General features: G+C 35.2%; 1 protein-coding gene across 2 annotated transcripts in view; it reads right to left on the reverse strand.

Moving 5' to 3' along the window:
• Positions 1–21,964, reverse strand: part of ASCC3 (activating signal cointegrator 1 complex subunit 3) — a 265,663-nt gene that overhangs the window by 20,736 nt on the left and 222,963 nt on the right. For both annotated transcript variants that reach the window (XM_054061495.1, XM_054061493.1), the window contains 3 exons: positions 20,700–20,811; positions 20,269–20,403; positions 2,446–2,670 (listed from right to left, as the gene is read on the reverse strand). In XM_054061495.1, the coding sequence (XP_053917470.1) occupies positions 2,446–2,670; positions 20,269–20,403; positions 20,700–20,811 (472 nt within the window). The remainder of the gene's footprint in view (positions 1–2,445; positions 2,671–20,268; positions 20,404–20,699; positions 20,812–21,964) is intronic.

The following is a 21,964-nucleotide window of genomic DNA, read 5'->3' on the forward strand; positions in this document are numbered from 1 at the left end:
GGAAAGAGGCTTCCCTACATATCATGGCTGGAGATGGCAAATATGCTCTGTGAGGAACCTAGGATGGAGGGCTGCTGTACATATCGAGATACAATCACTTGTAAAAGCTTTTTGAAAGATCTTGCCTTCTTGTAACAGAAAAACAGTGCTGATATGGAAAGTCTGTCATTCATACACCCTCCAGCAAAAATAACAGTTTATGTTCAGGTCACAGTTTGAAGGTTAGCTATACAACCTTAACAGCTAAAGTACTTTGTCAGTAAATAAACAAAAGTTCAACATAAGTCAAAAAACAACTCCTGTCTCACTGCTGAGTTTTATGTTTGGTGGTGTGCGAGCGTGTGTTCAAACGCACAGACAACATCACCCACTGAATGTGTTTATCAATGGATCCTTCTATGGTTCAGTTCCTTTTCTCACAACTAACATCTTTTTTTCCACCTCTGTTGACCCAGAGTTCATCAGCAGGTCAGCGCTAAGGAAAAAGGTAACAACCAGTACTGAAAGTGTAACCCTCTCTATTGCTTGGATTCTGGGAACTTTAACCTCTGTTTGGAAAGCGTGACTAATAAGATGGAACAAATATTCTCCCAAGAGATGTAAACCATGCACCAACTTCAAAATACAAAAATGCTTGCATGTTTTTTCCTTTTTTTTTTTTTTTTTTTAAAGAGGAACTTAGTTTTTTTTCAAGATGACCATATACGTAACATTATGGAGTAGTTAACAGAAGGTGTATTCTTCTGAACTCTGCTTCAGTTTAAATGAACTGTTCAATAATTTAATTTTTTTTCTTTTGAGTGATTATTGTTTCTGAAACATCTGTTCTACAGTAACGTGATTACGATACATATCTCTTAGCATATCATGATAAGTATCGAGCAAAATAATTTTTGAAAACAATTTTTAATTCACATTTTTTCCCAAAAATGTAATTAATCCCCCAAATGCTAATTCCACAAATGTTTAAATGAACTTAAACTATCTGATTTCTTTGAAACGAAGGTGAATTTTTTTCACCCGAGGAAGTGATGTTCTCTGTTAACAACTAAGTATTATGAATAATAACTGTTCAAACATTGAAGCTTTCAGCACCAGGATTTTATTGATTTGAAATATTTGGAGCAGACTTGCATTCAAGCGCTGCTGGTTGCTGAGATCAAGACTGTGTAGCAATAACATCTGTGATGTTATTTTGCTTCTTACTGTCCTTTTCTCAATTTTAGTTTTGCTTTGTTTGATATTACTATTACAGGCTTGCAGGTTTTGCTAAGTGTGAGGCTGAGACCCACTCAGATCACTGGACACTGAATCACCCATGGTATTTTGTCTGTCTAGAGCATTGATTAATAATTTCTCAGAGAGTGGTTTTACAAATTGGTAGGCTTGACACAATGACGTTTGCTTTTACCATATTGCCAACACACTTCAAACAAGATCAAAGCTTCATTCTGGTAGCTGACATGTAGATCACTGAGGATATCAAAATTTGAGCAAACAGAAACTGTAGGAAGAAAGAATTATTGTCCCTCTACTACAGATATGTAACCAAGATAGATAAAAAGAATAGTCTGTTGAAGGCTACCTGACCTTCAAGATCCTGTGAAAGAGTCCTTGTCCAGTTCCACTAAAAAGAATATCATTCCCCTCTGGCAGAATCAGAGGAGTGGCTGTTCTCTGTGTCAACTAGAGCTCACCCTTCCTGCTGTAACTGTCATTGTGCTTTTCAGATATGGCAGCACTCTATTCCAAACTCAAATTACTGTTTTAAAATTCTTTTGAAGCCTGTAGCTGTGCACGTGATCTCTTGTTATCAGTACTCTCCAGTTTAGTTTCTGTGGGTTGCGACTGCAGTACAACTGTAAGTCACAAGCCTCCAGACTGAGTTTAAAATTTGTGTTTAAAAGCATGCTCTTTAACTCTATGGTAACTGCAAAAGAGAAGACACATGTATTCACAAGCTAGAGAAAGACCCTCTATCTCGTTCCAAACCACATTTCAAAACATGTTTTATTTATGCCTGGCAGTGACTACTGTGCTTCTGGGTGCTATAAAAATAAAAGTGCCCATGAGAGACAGGTTCTTGGGGGTCAGCATAACAATCTACAGGGAGCACACCCATGCCAGAATGACTTACATACAACGTTCCATGATACAGAGATGGAAAGCTGTTGCATATGAAAGAGACGAGCCCTATGGAAAGAGATGCCTCCAACCACGTTACCACAGTCTTGTACCATAAGTTTGTTTACCTCTGGTTCTGTAAAGTGGGCATTTTTATGGGCATCTAGTTCCTCCCTAAACCAAGTGGTATCATACCATGTGGTACCAGTTCTCCATAGAAATACAAGAAATCTTCAGATTGTTCTATATTCAAAATATTGCAACACAATAACAATAAGTAGTAAAACAACAAGAGTTAAATATTGAAATGCATTACTATACCTGACATATTCTAATTGCTTGGTCCAGCACTGTCTTTGTATCAGTTGCATAATCTGGACAAGGCAGCATGGCATGACTGAAGTGGGCTTGCAGTAGGAGGTGTGTTTTTGTGTGTGAACTGTCAAATGAATGGGGATTGACTTCAATCAGAAGATGTTTTGCCAGTTCACTGTTCATCTGATCTTCATTGTGTCTCACAGGCAGATCTGTGTACTCCTCAGCATTCTTTAAAAAAAAAAAAAAAATTAACTTCACAACAATTATTTTTCCTTACTGAGACATGTATTTAATTTACTAGTTAGATTTAATTGTTAAAACAGCAGCTTTTTAACATTTAGAAAATGTACGTATTTATCAAAATCATGTGTGTAGAAAAACAATAGCTAGTAAAATATTCACAAAAATTCACACAGTTATACGTTTAAATATATATTTTTTCTACATAGCTGATTTTAACATTAGAGAAGAAGAAAATAAAAGCAGTAAAATACATACATTCATAGGATGGACTCAGTATTTGGGATGACCTTCTACAGATATCCTACTCTGTCTGGCTCACAAAAACATTGTACGGTTAGCAATAAAGAAGTCAATAATTCAATTTAGGCTGAAGAGTTAGTTCTGTGACTTAACTGGTAATTTTTTTCCTCCACAAAATCCTCTTGTGCACATAAGTGTACATATCCTTGTTCAGAATAAGAATGATCTTTCTAAAGTATAAAACTTGCAAGTAAAGTAAGAATTTTATAATATGTGATATCATTTCTATCTGTAATATAAGAAAGTGTATCTCTTTTGTCATAAAATAAAAAGTCAATTGAGTAGCCTGCAGGACAATGTCTTCTGAACTATGGGCTTAGTAGAGACCATTAAATTAAAGTGCTCAGAGGTTTATATTCCTCTTAAACTATAGATTCAATATCATGCATTATAGTCTTCAATCTCAAGTCAAGACTTCCTGCAAATCCATATTAATGAAATATTCGCAATGGTAACTGGTGCAGAGTGAGGTGAAGAAAAATGGCAATTTTAGAACACCTAAAAGCACTACCTAATTGACTTGCAAAGTGCCATATCCACTCATTAATACCCTAACCGGTTTTTGACAATTCCTAAAAGCAGTTATATAGCTGTTTTTCACCTCCTTGGAAACAGACACCATAAAAAATTCTATTTTCTTTAATGGTGCAATGAAATTGCACCTAAACTGTGACATAAATGTAAAAAGAAAGATGGATATTAGACAATTTAAGATTTGGAAAGAAAATGAGAATGACATTAATTTATTTCATATCTCGACCGCAGATTAGAAGTGAAGACTGACTAAAGACAACTGCTGCTTAATCCTGGATGTCTCTGCTAGATCTCTTGTGAAAACTGTGGTCATTTATTCTCTGAACCTAAGGTCACAATCTTTTTAAGCCCTATAGAAGGCTGCATGTTTGCTTCACTCTTTTTATTTAGCTGGCTTCTCCTTCAAAGATATTTTAAAGAATATTTACCAAGGAGATTTTTAACTTAGTTTTGCTTTGCAGTTTAAAGTAGCAGAAAGAAGAAGGATCAGCCAAGTCACTCCAGACCAATTGGTACTCCTGAAAATGTGTTTTCCCTAATTCTTCCCCAGAACATGTTTTATTTACCTCCAAAACACTCCTCTTATTTTAAACAACTTGCCTACTTAATTTCCTGTTTGTGATCACTGACTGTAAGTAAGTGAGGTTCATTTTCTTATCTGCATCATGTAGGTAATTAAAGGAAATTGAGAATGGGTAGTGAAGCTTTTATACAACTGAGAATGAAGCTGAATGGAGGGCACCGAGGTCAGCAGAGTCCATTATATTTTTATGTGAGAGGCCAGTACGTCTGCCCTGTCCTTGTTTGCTTAGTGTAGGCTGGACAGACTACTAACTGCAAATCTGTTTCTCTGATTTGCCCAGCTGTCCTTGAATAAAGACATCTTCCATTGCAAAATGTTAAATGACAGTGATTGACAACTCTGTGATGAACTCTGCTTGTAACCCCCTGCTACTGTTTTCAGGTTGCACAAGAAAAGACAGAATAAAGAAACATCCTTTGTAATCACCTCAAATGGGCCCTGCTGTTCACTCAATATTTTTTCATTTTAGTTTTCCTTTTCATTGTGAATCTCAATCTGTTCTGCAAAGGCTATAGCTTCAACTATTCCATGAAATATATAAAATATATTATTTCAGTACATTATATCTGAATACTGTTCTTATTTCCATGGGTGATGAAATGGATTGAACTAGGTATCAATCATTAATCTTCATTCTAAAGTTAAGAAACTTAATACAAACTTTATAGTTAAACCATAAAGCACTGCTGTGCATTTCTAACTTTTCCTTTTTCTTCTGTTAATCAGGACTACCACAGACCATGTGTGAATAATGTGTTTACAAGCACTTACACAGTTAAGTGTAACTTGGAGTATACCAGGAGATAACTAGGAATTTTAACGATCATGCATTTGGTAGTTATGTCACATCTCTCTTTTCTAAAGGTCTGTGATGGACTTTACCAATAATGTCTTCTTTTGGGCATTAGAGACTACTGCATCATTTTGAGGCCATAAGAGTCCTCTCAAATCTATATTTCAACCTGTATGTGATGCAGGGTCATACAGGAGACGATAACTTGCTTTGCCAGTGAGCATAAACTTGATAGTCACATTTTACAAGACCAAAGGGTTATTCTGATAATTGAATTCTGTTTCCTGCATAACATCAGCCACAGAATGATCTTAGAGACCTGTCTGCAATATCGTGTTCCAGATATGTAGCTTATCATCACCCTTTATTTGAATTGTTAGAATTGTTCTCAAAGTAAACAACTCATCCCATTTTAAAATATATCTTTTGCAATTTTCTGGTACTATGAGGCATTTGAGGAGTCAGACTGAACTACAGTTTAAGTAAGGTACCCAACATGCTGAGTACTATGCTCTGTAGTGTCCACAGGGTTAAAAACCCACAGATTTTTCTTCTACTCAAAAAGCGTGTAAATTTTGCTGAAATTACTGATTTATAGTGAGAGCTGAACTATAAACTTACACGTTTACATGTAAACCTTCTGAAATATTTTAAATCTGAAGTAACTATATCTTGCCTTCTGTCTATAAGAGACAAGAGGATTCTTGTGGACCACAGACAGAAATGGGATCAAGGTGAGCAACTAAAGGAAACTTGAATGTTTTAAGTTCAGTCATGGGAACAGTAAAACTTATAAAGTTAATGAGTTCTAGACTTTAAAGACCAGTTGATTAATTTGTAACAATGGGGGTCTAAACCAAACCAAAAATAGTTTCTCACATTCCACAGCTGAACCAGTAGTCTTTAACTTTAGCAATGCTGTTATTGAAACCGCCTTAGCGTTGACTGACTGCCTGTATGTCCCTTTTCTTTATATAGGTACAGTAAACCCAAACACGCCATATTTTCAAATTTAATAAACCTGCAATGTCTTTTTCTCTCTCTCAAGTTTCTGACATAGAAAGAATCAAAGGAAAAGCACTCTTAGAAAACTTGATACCAAAATTAACAGTCATTAAGCTAAAATGTTAAAAAATCTAGAAGTAACTGCCAGAATAATAAAGAGGAAAAGATGAGGATAATTTTTTTAGCTAATACAGTAATTGTATCTTCTTTACCTAAACTTTCATTTAAATTAGATAAAGTTCTGGTAGTCTGAGTACATGGCTGAAGGACTGTAAAAATAATACATCTGTGCACAGAATGAAAAATAAAAAAATAAGCTGCAATAAATAAATGTGAGGGTTTCTTACAACTGTTCTGTAATTAACTGTAATAATACATTATGAAGTAAATGTTAGTTCTCTGCTACCAGAATTTAAAGGTATACAAATATGTAATTTATTTTTGCAAACGTAAACAGCATATTTCAATCTAAGTAACTGGGCTATAAGCCCAACAACAATATTATGTAATTGGCTTTTGTCTTTTATTTCCTTATACAAAGTGCTACAGCGTATTTTATTGCAACATCCTGACCTGTCACTTCCACACAGCCTATAGTCTGCTACAGTCTATAGGAAGTAGCTGGACTCCAGCCTTTAAAGCATTCTGTTAACCCTGCTCATTTGAGTGGTATGCCTTACAACAGATCCACAAACTCTAGATTTTTCTTTAAGGATATTTGAACTTCTTACTTTTGGAAGGGTTTCTGTTTTTCATATGTACATATATACATATATCTCTCACCATTCACGTGGTGACAAGTCTCATTTGACTCTGTCAATTGTGCTATAAGGAAATAAAAAAATTGCTCAACTGAAGTTCCCAAGTTAATCTTCCTTTGCCCATGCTCTTAGCAAGAGCACAAGACCATATCATGTGACAGAGTAATGACACAAATATGTAAATTATGAAAATTATTTAAATTAATCAACATATCTTATACTATCTTTTATGTTCACATTTTCAATTGCGAGTTTGGCTTGTAAGGAAAGACATTACATTTACACAGATGTATCCTGACAGGCATCTGGAACACAATCAAGCTCAGATTTTACATTCAGAAAACAAATAAATGTGAGAAAACATTTTTTTTTAAAGAAGAGAAAAGGAAAATAGCCCCAAATGACCGCATACTTAAATGTTCTTTTTCAGCTCACACCAAAATGTGAAGCAGATAAAAAAATGGAACTGGAGAAGTACTTGCTATAATTACTGCTCTGAAAATTACATCTGTGTTAGCGATTCTATTATAAATTCCTATTTTAAGGAGTTTATTGGTAGCCTATAGATGTATATGCTTTGGTCTCAGTTTTATGGGACATAATTCAAACTTCCAACGTTTAAAATATTTGGGTGGTTTTCTATTCTTAGATATAAAAGGTCTAGGACAATATTCCAGTTAAAGGCAGTTAATAAACATATATTACTAGTTATAAGTTATTTAGATTGGAAGCCCTCTTCTAGGCAGCAGACACCTGCACAAAGAGCCTCCTGACTCTGTTTCACCCATGTGGAAATACACTTTTAAGACAAGCTTTGCAGAAGTGCTGTTCCAGATTTTTAAGGCAGCCCGGCGGGCTCTGCTAAGCAACAGAGCATAACAAAGTTTTTAGAGATCTTACTTTTAGAGTCTTTAGAGTGGCCTATAGGATGCAAAAGAAGAAAAAAAAACCTGCCAGGCAAGATTAAAATATTTACTACAAGATAGTAAATTCATCACAGAGGCCATTTCTAAATATGCTCCTTGCCTTCATACACCATATAAACATCTCTCCCTGTCAACTGCTCGTGTATGAGGCGGTGCAATCAAACAACATCCAACCCTGCAGAACAAGTTCCTTTCCCATAAAGGCTTTCCCATCCTTTCCTCCCCGTTCAGTGGCAGAAAAGCAAATAGGCAGAAAGCAACATGTCAGAGCCTGTGCTGTGGGGTATGGGGGAGTCAGAGGTGCAGCCCCTGGGCAGCAGCTGTCCCAGGTTGTGGAGAAGGTGCTCCCCGTCTGACATGGGTGCCTCCCACTGTGGACTCCACCTGCCCTAACTCTCCATTCCACCTTGGGGAACAGGAAAATAATCTTGCTACTTCTCTAGTACTCTGTCAGAGTACTCTTCACTCTCTACTTTTGAAAAATGACAGGAGGAAAATAGATATGTATAGGACGGAGATCAACATCCAAGGGATAAGGGTTGCCCAGTAACTTTTTTAAACAAATACGATTTTTTAAAATTTATTATCTAATTAGTGGCTAATACATTTTTACAGATAAAAGATAAAAGACCAAACTACAATAGACTTACAGAATTCAAATTGCAAAGTTAACCCAATTAACTAGGGAGAAGCAAAGTAGTACGGCTGGGCTACCTTGGGCTCGGTCTCTAGATTTAAGACTTACCAGAGAGGGCACTGGAAATTTCCAGCTGAGCGTCAGAAGTTGAAGAGGTAAAGTTGTAAAACTCATCAACGTGCAATTATGTAAATCTATTACTTTAAAAAACTTAATTAATATCTACCTTTCAGGATTTAGAAAGGGCACATTTCAGTCATGAGACATACAAACATAGTTTATAAGGACATACAAGTTAAAAATTCTTATAACTCTTATAAATTCTCATATTAGTTATCAGATAAATTGTATATAATTGTATTTTCAGATCTCTCACTTCAACCAGACGAGTGTTTGATTTTTGCTTTTAAATAGCTGCGTATGATAAACACCACAAATTTTACAGTTACAGACATCATAAAAAGTACAAGTTAGGGCAATGAAACAGTTGAGTGATCACTTAAAAACACCCTGAAGGGTTTAGATTTCACAAGTTCACCTCTTACTTAAAACATCCCAACTACAAACTACTGATGACATTCCTGATGACTAGGGGTCAGGAGTCTGAGAGACCTTTGCCACTGTGCACAGAGCAATAAGAGGTCAGCAATATTAGCTACCAGTAGCAGAGACTGACCTGGCAGATCTGGGGACTTCTGAAGTACAAAGTTAAATCACAGACCTCTGCTTCAGCACGAAGTTGATAAAGAAAATGCAAGCATGCTAGAACATGTGAGAGACAGGATTATATAAAATAATAATTTGACATGGGGAAAAAAGTTCTTAGGAATTCTGTAGTAACTTTAAAGTTGCATTCCCCTTGGTTTTCCTTCAGTTTCCTCAGTATATCAGAGAAGCTAGGTTTCAGTGTACAGGAAGATACAGTGATAGATAATCATTGTAATTGGTTCACTAAATAGTAAAAAATTATACTTCTAGAACCATTCTGTTTCAGAATAATCTCCTTTCTAAATTGCATGCTTTACTAAAACATATAAACTCAAGGAATAATTAATGATTTTAAGTCTTAGCTCTCACAAGCCACGTTTCATAAAGTTTATGATCACAATCATAATTCATTGCTACTTTTTTTGGCCAGTTCTAATAAAAACCATCCTTACAATACATTCATTTTTCCCCCAAATGTGTAGGTACTTTCATAGTATTAAGCCTGTACAGCTTGCTGTAAAGCCACAGAAGTGGCTTTAGTTCATTCTGCTTTTTTAAGTTCATAGAATCATAGACTAGTTTGGGTTGGAAGGGACCTTAAAGATCACCTAGTTCCAACCCCCGTGCCATGGGCAGGGACATCCCACTAGATCAGGCTGCCCACGACCTCATCAAACCTGGCCCTGAAATTTAATAATAAAATTACTGATTATAAGTCAGCCTGTAATTAATCTCATTAAAGACTTACACAGTTTAAGGAAAAATAAATGCAAAAGAAGAGTAAAGCAGGACAAAAATAAGAGCAAACATGCAAAACTGGTATGGCATACACATTATTCACCTACAATAAGTTACTTTGATCACTGCAAATAAATAAAAATGGAATAGTACAAATTCAATTTATAAAGTGAATTACAGTTGCATTTTATCACTTGAAGTGATATATTTGAGATTTTTGCCTCTGCAAGATGCCTGACTTTTCCTATTACTTTTAATGAGAATGCTTTGAATGTGCACATTCTGAATGCATTATCATCACCCCATTTTTAAAAATTTTAATACGTAGATTATGGGCATATACTCACAACTTTCTTTCCCTGTAATCTCAAGTCAGAGTATAGGAAAGATTTAAAAGCGATTGGTTTTGGCTCTATTAAAACTAATTGTATTGCACTAATACAGAAAACCTTTTCAGTGCATGACCTCAATAATATGCTAACACAACGGTACACACTCAGAAGTCTGACTGTCAGGAGAAATCTGCTTCAGTTCCATTTGGACATTTGTCCGTGTTTTGAAGCTGAGCTTGGCTGAATCAGCTGGCTCAACTACTGACTGCGATGATGATAGCAATAAAAATTGTAATAGCAAATCTTGGCACACAACCTTCCCCAAGAAAGCAATCAGTCATTTTCCATCTTTGGCTTTGAGCCTTCATTGGGATCTTCCAATACAGAGCCCAGACCAGGGAAGAAGTTAAGAAATCTCTGCACTAAGTTAATGATACTCTGCACAGAGACAGGAGTAAGCACCACTAAATTATGTGAAATAGAGCCCAGACATAGTGTATATGTTAATGGCAAACTGTAAAACTTCTGTGTGTTGAAAAACAGATTTCGGATCTGCTGAGCTGTGACAGCTCCCCTAGTGGGGAGCCACAAATGCACACCACTGCATTTTTGCACTGGATTAAATTCTGGATCTAGACTACTATATGACCGGAGACAAAAGGGAATAAGAAGTTCATAGGCATGAATACCTGTCATCATGTGGTGAAATGACTAGCAGCCTCTGTTCAAGAGAGGCTCAAGCCCAGAATAACAGAACAATATGAACTGGCAGAAACACATGGGAAACTTGGAAGGTGCCTACACACAATGTCTTTACAGCAAGCCAATGCTACTGGTCTCACTCTGAGCACTTTTAAATGAAAAAAGTTTAATAAAATAATAAAAAAAACACAACAGTAAGAGAAAGTGACAGCTGCTACAAATAAATTTAAATAAGGGTAGTTCCCTGCTGATAAACACTGGCACATCTCCACTCCTTTCAGCTTAACTATGTGGATTAACATTGCTTGAAAATCTGACCCAATGTTTCGAACAACCCAAGAGCTACAAGGTAATGCAAAGATGGAAGACACTGATAATTGCAAGGGCGGGAAAGAGGGGTTAGCAGAGCAAAAACCACAACAGTAAAAGTATTTGAAGTCTATTAAACAAATGGACAATCTATCAGTATTTTGGTGCACTTGATTTGAGGAAGTTCTAGCAACACTTCTGTCATGAATGGCCATAGGTTTGATAGAATGACTAACATGGCAAAAATGCCCTTGTACCACATTTGACCTTAGCAGAACACCCTGTTACCTGAACAGGATGTAATGTGTATTGCTAGGGCAGATCTAATCTTTTTAGATGGTCTGAACGAACATCACTGCACACAAATTTGTGAGAATACTGTAGACTCAGTATTCCTACACTGACTTAAATCGTGTCTTTTCTACCTGTAAATAAAGGCAGTCATCTAAAGTACACTGTAAGAACTGCATTAAAAAAAAAAAAAAGGAAAAATAACTGACAATTAAGAAAGTTGCAGATATTTTGCCTCTAGGATAAAGTTTTAAGAACTTCTTTTAAAAGACAAAGAAAATAGAAATTTTCAGTACCAGATGTCTGGGAAGATCCCATTTGGATTTGAGCTACTTAAATTTGCAATCATGTATTTATACATCTAACAGAGCTTCTGTTTCCCCTAGAATCTGAAAATTAACTAGCTTTGTAGCATCTTCCTTGATCTGCCACCCGTGCCCTGAGGATTAGAGACTCCACCTGAGCTTGTTTTACAAGCATAACAGAAAAAATTAATCTCTGCTGGCAGCGATCCCACTGGGATACTGATGAATAATGATATCCCTCTCTTGCTGCCCTCTCAGTCCACTAGAAAAGCCACTCTAACCCAGCAACGTGGAAACTGCTGAAACCATTCCAGCTGTGGATTAGCAGGCAGTCAAGCATCCATCTGTTCTGTGTGAATCAAGAGAAAGCAAACACGCATTCTTATAGCTAAAGAAGCATTCAAAATTAGCATCTTATATGACTGCATATAGTAAATATTAAGACAATCACATACAAAAGAATAAAGAATCTATTATCTGCACCTCATGTTGTTTACATTTGCTTGCTGCCTTGAGTAAATGATAAAATAGTTGGAATTAATCTCATTAAACTACAGAGTACTGTGCATTCAGTAATTTATTATGTTTAAGAGAAAATTTCTTAATATCATATGCATCAGTTGTACCTAAAAATATTTTGGAAGTAGACATGCATACACACACTAAATATAAGCAAGCATAGTAGCATGCCTTCACCTTGACAGGAGAAGGATTTAAGAGACCTGCTGTGATAGGGATTTTAGTCATTTTCTCACCCTCTGAGGTGAGAGGAATAGACATGAGATATTTTCCCTTTATGAAAACTCTGCTGGCTTGCTAGTCTTTTCCACTGGAAGACAGAAAGTAAAGGCAGTGGGAAGTCAGTATGTAGGCAACTCAATCAAATTGATGACATGTGATTTGACTCTTCCACGGGAAACGGGACAATGAACTACTATAAATTAAGGAAAGCTTTATTTAAGCATCATACCAGATAAAATTACTTAGAAAAGTGTATAATTTGACAATTTTTGTGTATAATTCCAATATTTTGCTAGGTGCCTGATCCACATTCATTAAGCTGCAGCTGAAGAAAATCCACAACAGTTTGTTCTCTAAAAGGCAGCTTACTATGCTAAACTAAATTTATAAATACATATATTAACTTTTTCAAATGCTAAGAAAAGTTTTCGCTTTTTGGTAGAAAAAATATCTCTGCAATTTTTTCTAACATTAAGGGTAGCATAAGCAAACTTAATTAACTGTGAAATAAAGCACCTCCTAAAATCTAGGCAAATAATATAAGAGGCTGATTTCATACAATTTCATCTGTGATAATGCATAACATCAACATTTAAAATAAAACTCAACCTTCTGAAGCTAGCCAGGTTCCATCAGGGAAAAAAAAGAAAATAATGAGACAAAAAAGAATCTAAATGTAAATAGGAAAACACAAGTGTCGGGTACTTCATTAAGGACTGATCAGTAATTCTCTTATGTCCTTTTTTTTTTAACTACTATGCTAAAGGAACAACATAGGCTGGATACCAATCTTGTATGATTGTTTCAGGCATAGCAAGCCTTATCTTGAAATTCCACTTCTGACCAGAGAACAAGCGAGAAAATGCCATCTTCTTTCCTAATGGTTTTACAAGTCTGAGCAATAACTTCTTTGCTGACAGAGAAAACCATTTGTGTGCCTTTAAGTAGCAGTCAGAAAGGCTGAGTTGGTGTCACTGAGTGAACTGAATTCTGTAAAAACAAATTCATCAGCAATATAATGGTAACTGCTATAATTTATAGTACGATGTGTACAATTCTATCAGAAGCAAAGGTAATAACTAGAAAACAGTGAAGACAAAAGACCTACAGGCTGTGAGGGCCTAAATTTCCCTATTGTGCTTCAGTGACAAATTGGAAGGCACGAAGTAGGTAGAACTTGTACTGACTTGCTAAAGGTACATCGAGCTTGTAAGACTGCCTTCTGGGTCGTAAGTATGACCATTATCAAAGTAGCATTGTAGAAAATGTTCAGCTTTACCTCAATAAAGATGCCATTTGGAAGTTCAGTTTTGTTTCAACAAATACAAACACTATTTCAACAAATATATCATCTATTTTAACACAGAGCTATTATGACATGACTGCTGAAAAAAGCCATTTCATTTTCAATATGAATACTTGGCAAAGTATTGGCTTCATGGACACAACTAAGCATAGTTTGAAATCTTGCATGATGACGGCTACAGTTCTAACTGCCAAGTGATAAGTAAAAGATTTTTGTGCTACAAAAACCAACCAACAAACCAACCAACCAACCAAATAAACAGTGCATGATTTGCCTGCAGCCTTAAGCAGGCAGCTAAACCAAGCTGGCTATCACTGAACTTGCTTCTAGCATGTATACCAAGGACAAGCATAGATTTGCCACAGATGGCAGCCAAAAATTCACATTTGTAAGTACAAGAATGGGACAGTAATCCTATCTATCCTAGCAGATAGAAGTGTAATTGCTTCCTGGCTCATCAAAACAGTTTTCATTGATATACTTGAGTGTTTTGCTGCTATAACCGCATCTCTGGCTCCTGTTAAAGGAATTTATTCCCTCTTTTTCCATGACAGAAACAGTTACTAAAGCAGCTGTTCAAAAGGGGGATATAGCCTGAGACTAATGGCTTCCACTACCACATCTATATACACTTTCACAAGTTTTTCCCTTGGATGCTGCGCTGCAATTAAAACAAAATTTTTTTTAAAAAAGAAGATACTATTTTATTTCCAAAATAACAGTTCTTGCCTTATAGCCTATCTTGTGGAAAAGGTATGTCAGAAACCTTTAACTTCAAGATAGGTTTTATTTTGACTTTCCCAAGTATTGATTCAGTTTTTAAAACTGGCAAGTAACGACAGAAGCTGAGTAGGAATATTGGAAAGTTGTGTGTATTGGAGATGGGAATGTTTTATATTTTCTGGTTTTGAATATAATTCTTTCTTATTGATGCCATAAAAATGAAAGTCTTATGCCATGTTCAGTCAGCTGCCAGTGGTGGGCATTGTCATTCTGATTTACCAGTTGATTGTGTTTTCTGGAAAGGTGGGCATTATATGATGCTTTCAGACTAAAAATCAAAGCATCATTTGGAAAAAAAAGAAAAATAAGCAAGAATTGTGTCATGATGTTAGAAAAAAATTACTATATCCAAGTACTACAGCAACATTCAAAACTGCTCCATCTACTGAGACTAGAGAAAAATTAAGACAAATTTAATGTGTGAGTATTCACGTGTGTAAGAACTCTTTCTGCGAAGTAAAGATATGTTAAATATACTGGATACAGATGATTACATTTGGATGCTATTACAATTCATTGTAGCATTTTGTTTTATTTTCATTAAGCTAAATACAATTTTCAAATTTAAACTATTTTATGTAACACCTTGTGATAATATCTAGATGTTCGAAGTGGGAACTGAAGCATAAATGTTTTAACATATTAAAATCTGGATAATATAAGCTGTATAAAAATTAAGTATATGATCCAGGAAATGCTTGTGTTTAGGATGAAATTTATGCATTAAACAGTCCTAGGTACGGATTTATTGTGAAGAAAAGATTTAATGGTAAGAGGTAACAGTTTTCTCCTTCTATAAGGGGTCACTAAAATATGCATAATGGCTCAGGCCTGTTCCTAATTGCAGAATGGCCATAGCAGTTACGTTCATACTGTTGAGAATGCATGATATATGTGAAATCAAATATGTAAGTTTTTAAAGGTTAGCATGTACCATAATTGCTTTTTGTTTATATAAAGTTTATGAAGTAAAGTATTAAATAAAGTATTTCTATTCTTGACACTGAAACGTCATTTTTAAACTACTATGGCATCTTCTTTCCTAATGGTTTTACAAGTCTGAGCAATAACTTCTTTGCTGACAGAGAAAACCATTTTTAAAAGAAACGTCATTTTTAGAAAGAATTACATAAGGAATACGGTCTTGTACATTTATGCCTTGAAGAAATCATAGCAGCACCTTTATTTCCTTCTAAATTAAATGTAATTCCTTTTATACTAAGTATAAGAGTAAACTAGACAATGTCTGACTTAGGAAAAGTGATCTCATTTTTTTTCTGAAATGAGTCATAGAGAACAAGTTTTATATACTTTTGTTGACAAAAGCTATGTTTCTGCCATGGCTTGGAGACAAAACGCTACACAAACCAGCTCATATTAGCTTGTTCCTGGACAATATTTTTGTAACTCATTAATTCCTTCCCTGGCATCTAGCTGCAGACCAGTAGAAAATATGGTTTATCACTGAGTCAAAAACCTGTGTGGCCCCTTTATGAAAGACTCAACCAACAGCTTTAAGATAGAATCCTGCTACGGAAATAAAGTTATTTTAGACTAAGTGTGTAAATATTCACATAGACTCAAATATTTCACCAGCTAGGATACATTAAGAATAATGAGGAAACAAAGCTATAGGTTAACTGAGTTACCTAGAATCTCATAGTACAAAGATCTAACAGGTAATGGAAGACAGATAAGGCATTAATAACTTTACTCTTTTGTTATCTATGTATCTGGGATAAAGAACATCTGTTTCATGAACCTCTTCCTTCTGCCTTCCAAATCTGCTACTCCAGCAATGCTATATTGTCTGCAGAGTTCCAAAATACTTGGTCTAATCCAAGCCGGTGCAACAAAACCATGTCAATTATCAGATCGAAATACAGGGAAGAAGTATGTCGTTACTAATCTTAGAAGTCCATGTCTATATTACAGAAAGATGGATATGTATGCCCCAGTATAACACAAATACCATGTTGTTCCGTCCCTAAGCTACCTAGTTAGAAAGAAACACATCTCATAACCAGCTTACATGTAAGACAGCAGTAGGCACAAGAAAGCTAACCAGTTCTCTCTTGTAGGTTAAGATTCAAAAACAGAATCAAAGGACAACATGCAGATAAAACAAAGGCTGAAAGTGGTAATATTCTCCCCTTCGCTGTCCAGTATGAAGAGCTATAACAAAATATTTACTTTGTAAATAAGAATATTAACCAGATGAATGTAGTAACATATCACCACAAATCACAAAGATAGTGGATCTAGCCATCACAGTCCCGATCAATCATCAAGACAGACCTCCTTTCTTCAAGGAGGATCGAATGTGCTACCTCAAGGTACTACATTTACTTTAACAAGATCTCCTCTGACTGCTGATTTAGTACAGAAAATGACAAAAAATAACCCAAAAGCATCCCTCACTGTTTTTTCATTCAGACCCCTGTTCTAATCTCTGTGCCTAACTTCCAGAATAGAAGGAAACAGTCTTTAGGTACCTCAGGGAAATCCAGCCTGTCAGTAATAATTCATGAACACTTTCTCATCAATAATACTTAATGCAAGAAGCACCATAACTCAACAGTGATTAAGCTCATTTGGATTACTACTGTCTGAAGCACGGTTAGGAAAGTTTTAACGAAAGCTCTATGGAAAAGCATTAAACGTTTTCTCTCAGATCCACTAGCACACGTCAGTTACAAAAGTAACTGATTCTGAACTTCACCCCCTAACTGCAAACCCAAGATAGATCAAACATCTCGAGAACAGATTTACTGAGAGGAGAAGGGAAAGTGTGAGGGGATTGCACCCCACCTATTTGTATCACTTATTATTGCATGCTTCCTCCATGACTGTGGGGCTGTTTCCATGTGCCGTGTTCTTGCTATGGATGTTTCAACCTCTAAACCATACTGAAAAAAATTCATTTGATCTTGCAAAATGCTGGCAGATGATCAAATGAAAAGATAAAATAACAACAGAGAAAAGAGAAGATACTGGAGAAGGCTATGAAAGGCCTTGACGATTAAGTGGAAACAAATTTTGCTATCGTGACTTTTTTTTGAGAGATCCATCAGCACCAGCAACAAGATGACTCAAAACGACTTTTCCACATGAGTTGCAATGATTCATTGACAATTCACTGGTGAATGATTCTGCACTCTGAATGCTCCCCATGTCGAGATACCAATCTGAAACTCAAAATCCCTTAATCAAACTCACAATTTAAAACCCTTAATACGATCATAAATTTCTGAATTCTTGAATGTAATCTTGCTTTTTTTCATGGTTTTGTTTTAAACAACTTTTTGCGCCTTCTCACGTTACACATTCACAATTTGGTAAAAACTTGTATATATCCCATTTCAAACCTATAACATCAGTATTTTCTTTGTTACAATTGTACACTTCTGCCTTCCCTATACACGTCAGACAACTTGTAAATGTCTAAACGTCTGCAGGATTATGAACAATGCCAACAGGAAAAAGACCCACATGTCACATCCACAAAATCCTGCAACTGCATTTGAAAAATGTTTTGGACATTATTTTAAATTAACACAGCACAAACCTAAAAAGTTTAAAAGTGAGTAATCAGAAGAATAATCCCAATTATAATTATGTTTTAGAATGATAACAGGCCTTTTTTACTACAGCTACAGCTTTCAGTTCTAGCATCATTAAGAGATTCTTCAAATTACTTTTTAAATATCCTTTTCCCTCAGGACTTTCACTTATATCTAATTAGACTACTTACCCCATGCCATGTAATTCCCCACTGCCAAAAGTGCTAAATGCTTCAATAAGAAGAAGGAGGGCACCAGTGGAGCAAGGCAGATGTAATGTTATTGGTTAACAATAGAGGTGTGAAGCAACTGCCGTAATTATGAAACTCATTAATTCACAGTGTTAGTGAAGAAAAAAATATCCTTGGCAATAACTGTTGAAATGGCATTTTTTTTCAGCACTACATCAGATTGAAAGAAACCTTTCAGTTCCAATTTACACCTTCAGCAAGACAGAATAGTAATTCCACTAGTAATTATGAAAATCAACATCTGCATAAAAATTAAGGAAAAAATCATCAGCTATAATGGCATCAAGCACTCAAACATCCTTCTCATTTTTCAAATTGACACATGGCACATTTTGGCCCATAAAATGAGTTTATTTTTAGTCTCATTGCTCTTAAGACTGCAAATGGACAAAAAAAAAAAGATTTAGAAACAATTACAGCAAGATTAATGAATCTTAAATTTTACAATCTCTGCCTAACAGTAGGGTCCTTAGTTTCATCTACAATAGAAATATTTGCCATTTACCATTGTGATTCATGGACGCAAACTGTTTAAATAGTTGAGGAACCCTGACATAATACAGACAGCACTACATTCTGCTCCCATCATTCACCTTCAATACGCTGCTCACTAGCTAAGGCAGTGTCATGAAACGTCCCCATCTCTGCTAATGCTATTCTCAAACTTTCCATGTCCAAATTTGTCTGGAAAAAACCTCTGAAGTTTCTAGGTAGAGAAAATTTTCTCTAGAGAGAAGAATAGATTTTAAAGAGACAGCAGGTGGAGGAAAGCTCTTGCCTTGCATACTCAACATCATATTATTTAACTTCTGTTCACTTGTGGGTATTTATTTTTAAAATTTCAGTTATTTCATACACAGCATATATAGGAATTGTGGCTGATTACCATTTTGAATTCAGCCGAATACACTGAATTTCATCTCACATAATTTGCAATGTTTTCTGACAACAGAACAACAGATACTGCAGGGTCAGTGATAGCAATTCCCCTATTTAGGCTGTCTAACACTTTCCATTATAAAAGATTACTGTGGCCTTTATTTCTGAGCTGTAACACTCCGAATGTTTGCAGCAGGTGATTTAAATTTATCAGAAAGAAAGTCTCTGTACTACAAAAGTGGCTTTCCTAGTGTCATAAATGCTGATCAGGTTTTGTTGAGATGCAAACTGGTGAAAAGTGCTATTTTTATTTTTCTTGTATTTCTTCTCAGAGAAATTTTGGCAACATGTCAAAACGAAAAGGTAACATATAAATAATATAAGATGGAACTCTAGATTTTGCAGTTAATACTTGGAAATCAGAATATTAAAGATTAAGAGCCACTTGTGTGATGTATATAATAAAACAGTGATTATAAGTGGGTAGAAATAAGTTTTCCTGGATAATATTCAGGCATTAATTGCTTTTGAATTTATGTGTACAAGTGGATCTATACCATTTTGAAAAAAAGATTTTTTAGGTATGACTACTTAAGCACATAAGAAGGAAAACAGAGTAAAACCTAATTCTTTTATGATAAGAATTGTACACTGTGTCACTAGACTAAATGTATCAGCTGGCATTATTATAGATTATGACCTCAGGGATTGTGAGGTGGCTGGGAGAAGGCAAAAAATGCATTTTAGGAAAGAGGTCTCCCCGACTTCTTAAGCTGCTGTGAAGTGATGGCCCTGGTACAGATGGTACAGGATGTTGATATGTAGTTATTATTCTAGAATTTTAGTATTATACCTAACTTACCTAGAAGAAACCCAAATATCAGATTGTATAGATACTGAATATTATAAAACCACATAAGAAGAGAAACAGTTGTATATGGTAATTTTTATGTATGATTACATGGAACACTTTAAACATCAAAACTGATTCAGGTATATTACTTAAAACAACAAAAAATGAAACTATAGATGAGGGAAGAAAGGCTTTTCTTAATTTTGGGGTGCTTTTTCATATACTTGTGTCTTTAAGAGTCACGAGTTACGTATTGTTAAGTAAAGAAAATATGAGTACTTACTGTCAGAATTAAGAGCAATTCTTCAATGTTGCTTTCAGGTTTCAACTGATCTTTGAACATTCCAATAGTCGGATGCTTCAAATAGTAATAGGAAGCAATGCGGCCATATGTCAGAGGTTCAATGCTGCGATTATCCTGTTAGAAAAGCAATCAAATACAAATGGTTCCTACATGGTTCAATAGAAATGGTTCTTACTAAACAGTAAAATATAGGCTTAAGCCTACTTTATAAGAGAGAACAGCAAAAATTGTTAGCATCATAATTTAGCTGCAACCCGAATTAAGTTCAGTTTTCAATGTAAGTCTTACAAATAGGTCCACAGACAAACTCTAACATCTCAAACCAGGAGCATATATACCTATATTTCTGTTCCCAACTTTTAGGAGCATGTATATTACTGAAACTTGTAAGACAGATTAGTTTTACTTACCTCCCCAACCTCAATACAGTAGGAGCATTCCAAATCAAAAAGGGATTTCTCAACGAGGCTTGAGAGGTACTTATTCATAGTGTCATGGTTCACATCATCCAAGTTATAGTAACTATATAAATTGAAAACAGATGCACTATATAAATAGTTTTTACACTCTGAAGATTTTTAACAATAATGTCTTGTAGGAAAATGTACAAAGCTGCTATAACACACACATACTTGGAACAGCAAATACCCACAATTAAACATAACTATTCCTTTATACCATCTAACAAAAAATTCATGATTCTTAAATGGTTTGTGGGAGCAACCAACATAATACAAGCATGTATGGATGGAAAGATGGTAATTTATCTGTCTACTAATAGAAAGACTGATATAAACAGAACTGGACTGACTATATTTTGCTAGTGGGAAAATTTTCCTAATTATGTAAGTATAAAAGTGAAGAAGCAATACTAACACGAGTAATGGTATTTTAACTTCAAGAGAAAGGAAGAGCCCCACCAAGGGAAGTTCCTATCCTGGAACTCTGAAAAAAACCCCTAGGCATATAGTGACATCTCTTGAAAAAGTAACCTTACACCAATCCAAATGTTCATGTTTGTTGCTGTATTTCCATGCCATTTTATTTTCAAAATTCAATTCAATTCAACAAATGCACCAATTCATAAAGTAATAATTAAGTTCAATAAATAGTAAAGAACAACGGAGCATGCTCAGAAAGTTTAAAAATTCTGAATCTAAGTGGAGCAACTAAAAACGCTATTTCAAAGTGGAATTAAAAGAAACAGAATATTTGATGATTTATTGAAATGTTAAAATGCACATTAAATGAGGTGGTCCCTTTAATTCTTTAAAATGTTGTTGCACAAATAGGCTACTGAGATTGATGGAATAAAGAAAAAACATTCTTTGTTCATATGAGCTGCTTTACTAAAATTTTCTACTGTTGCGATGTACCTGGCATCTCCACTGGAAACAAGACCTACACTGAAGAGGTTTTTTCAGTGTTATTTTGTGCAGGTGAACAACAGGCTGCAAAACAGTGTGCTGAGATTCATCTTAGCTGATTTTGCATAGTTACAGCTACAATGATCTCGTCTTAACTCCCTTTACTGCCAAAGGAGAGAAATGTGCAGCTGCAGAATGCTATTCATCTGAAGCATTTTATATACCTGCTTTAAGATGAGGTAAAATGTAATCACTGACTAGAAAAAAGAACTTTTGAAAATCAGTTCAGTTGTTAGTGCTATATTTGG

This window comes from Cuculus canorus, chromosome 3, assembly GCF_017976375.1.
Source record: "Cuculus canorus isolate bCucCan1 chromosome 3, bCucCan1.pri, whole genome shotgun sequence".
In the NCBI taxonomy this organism is placed as follows: Eukaryota; Metazoa; Chordata; class Aves; order Cuculiformes; family Cuculidae; genus Cuculus; species Cuculus canorus.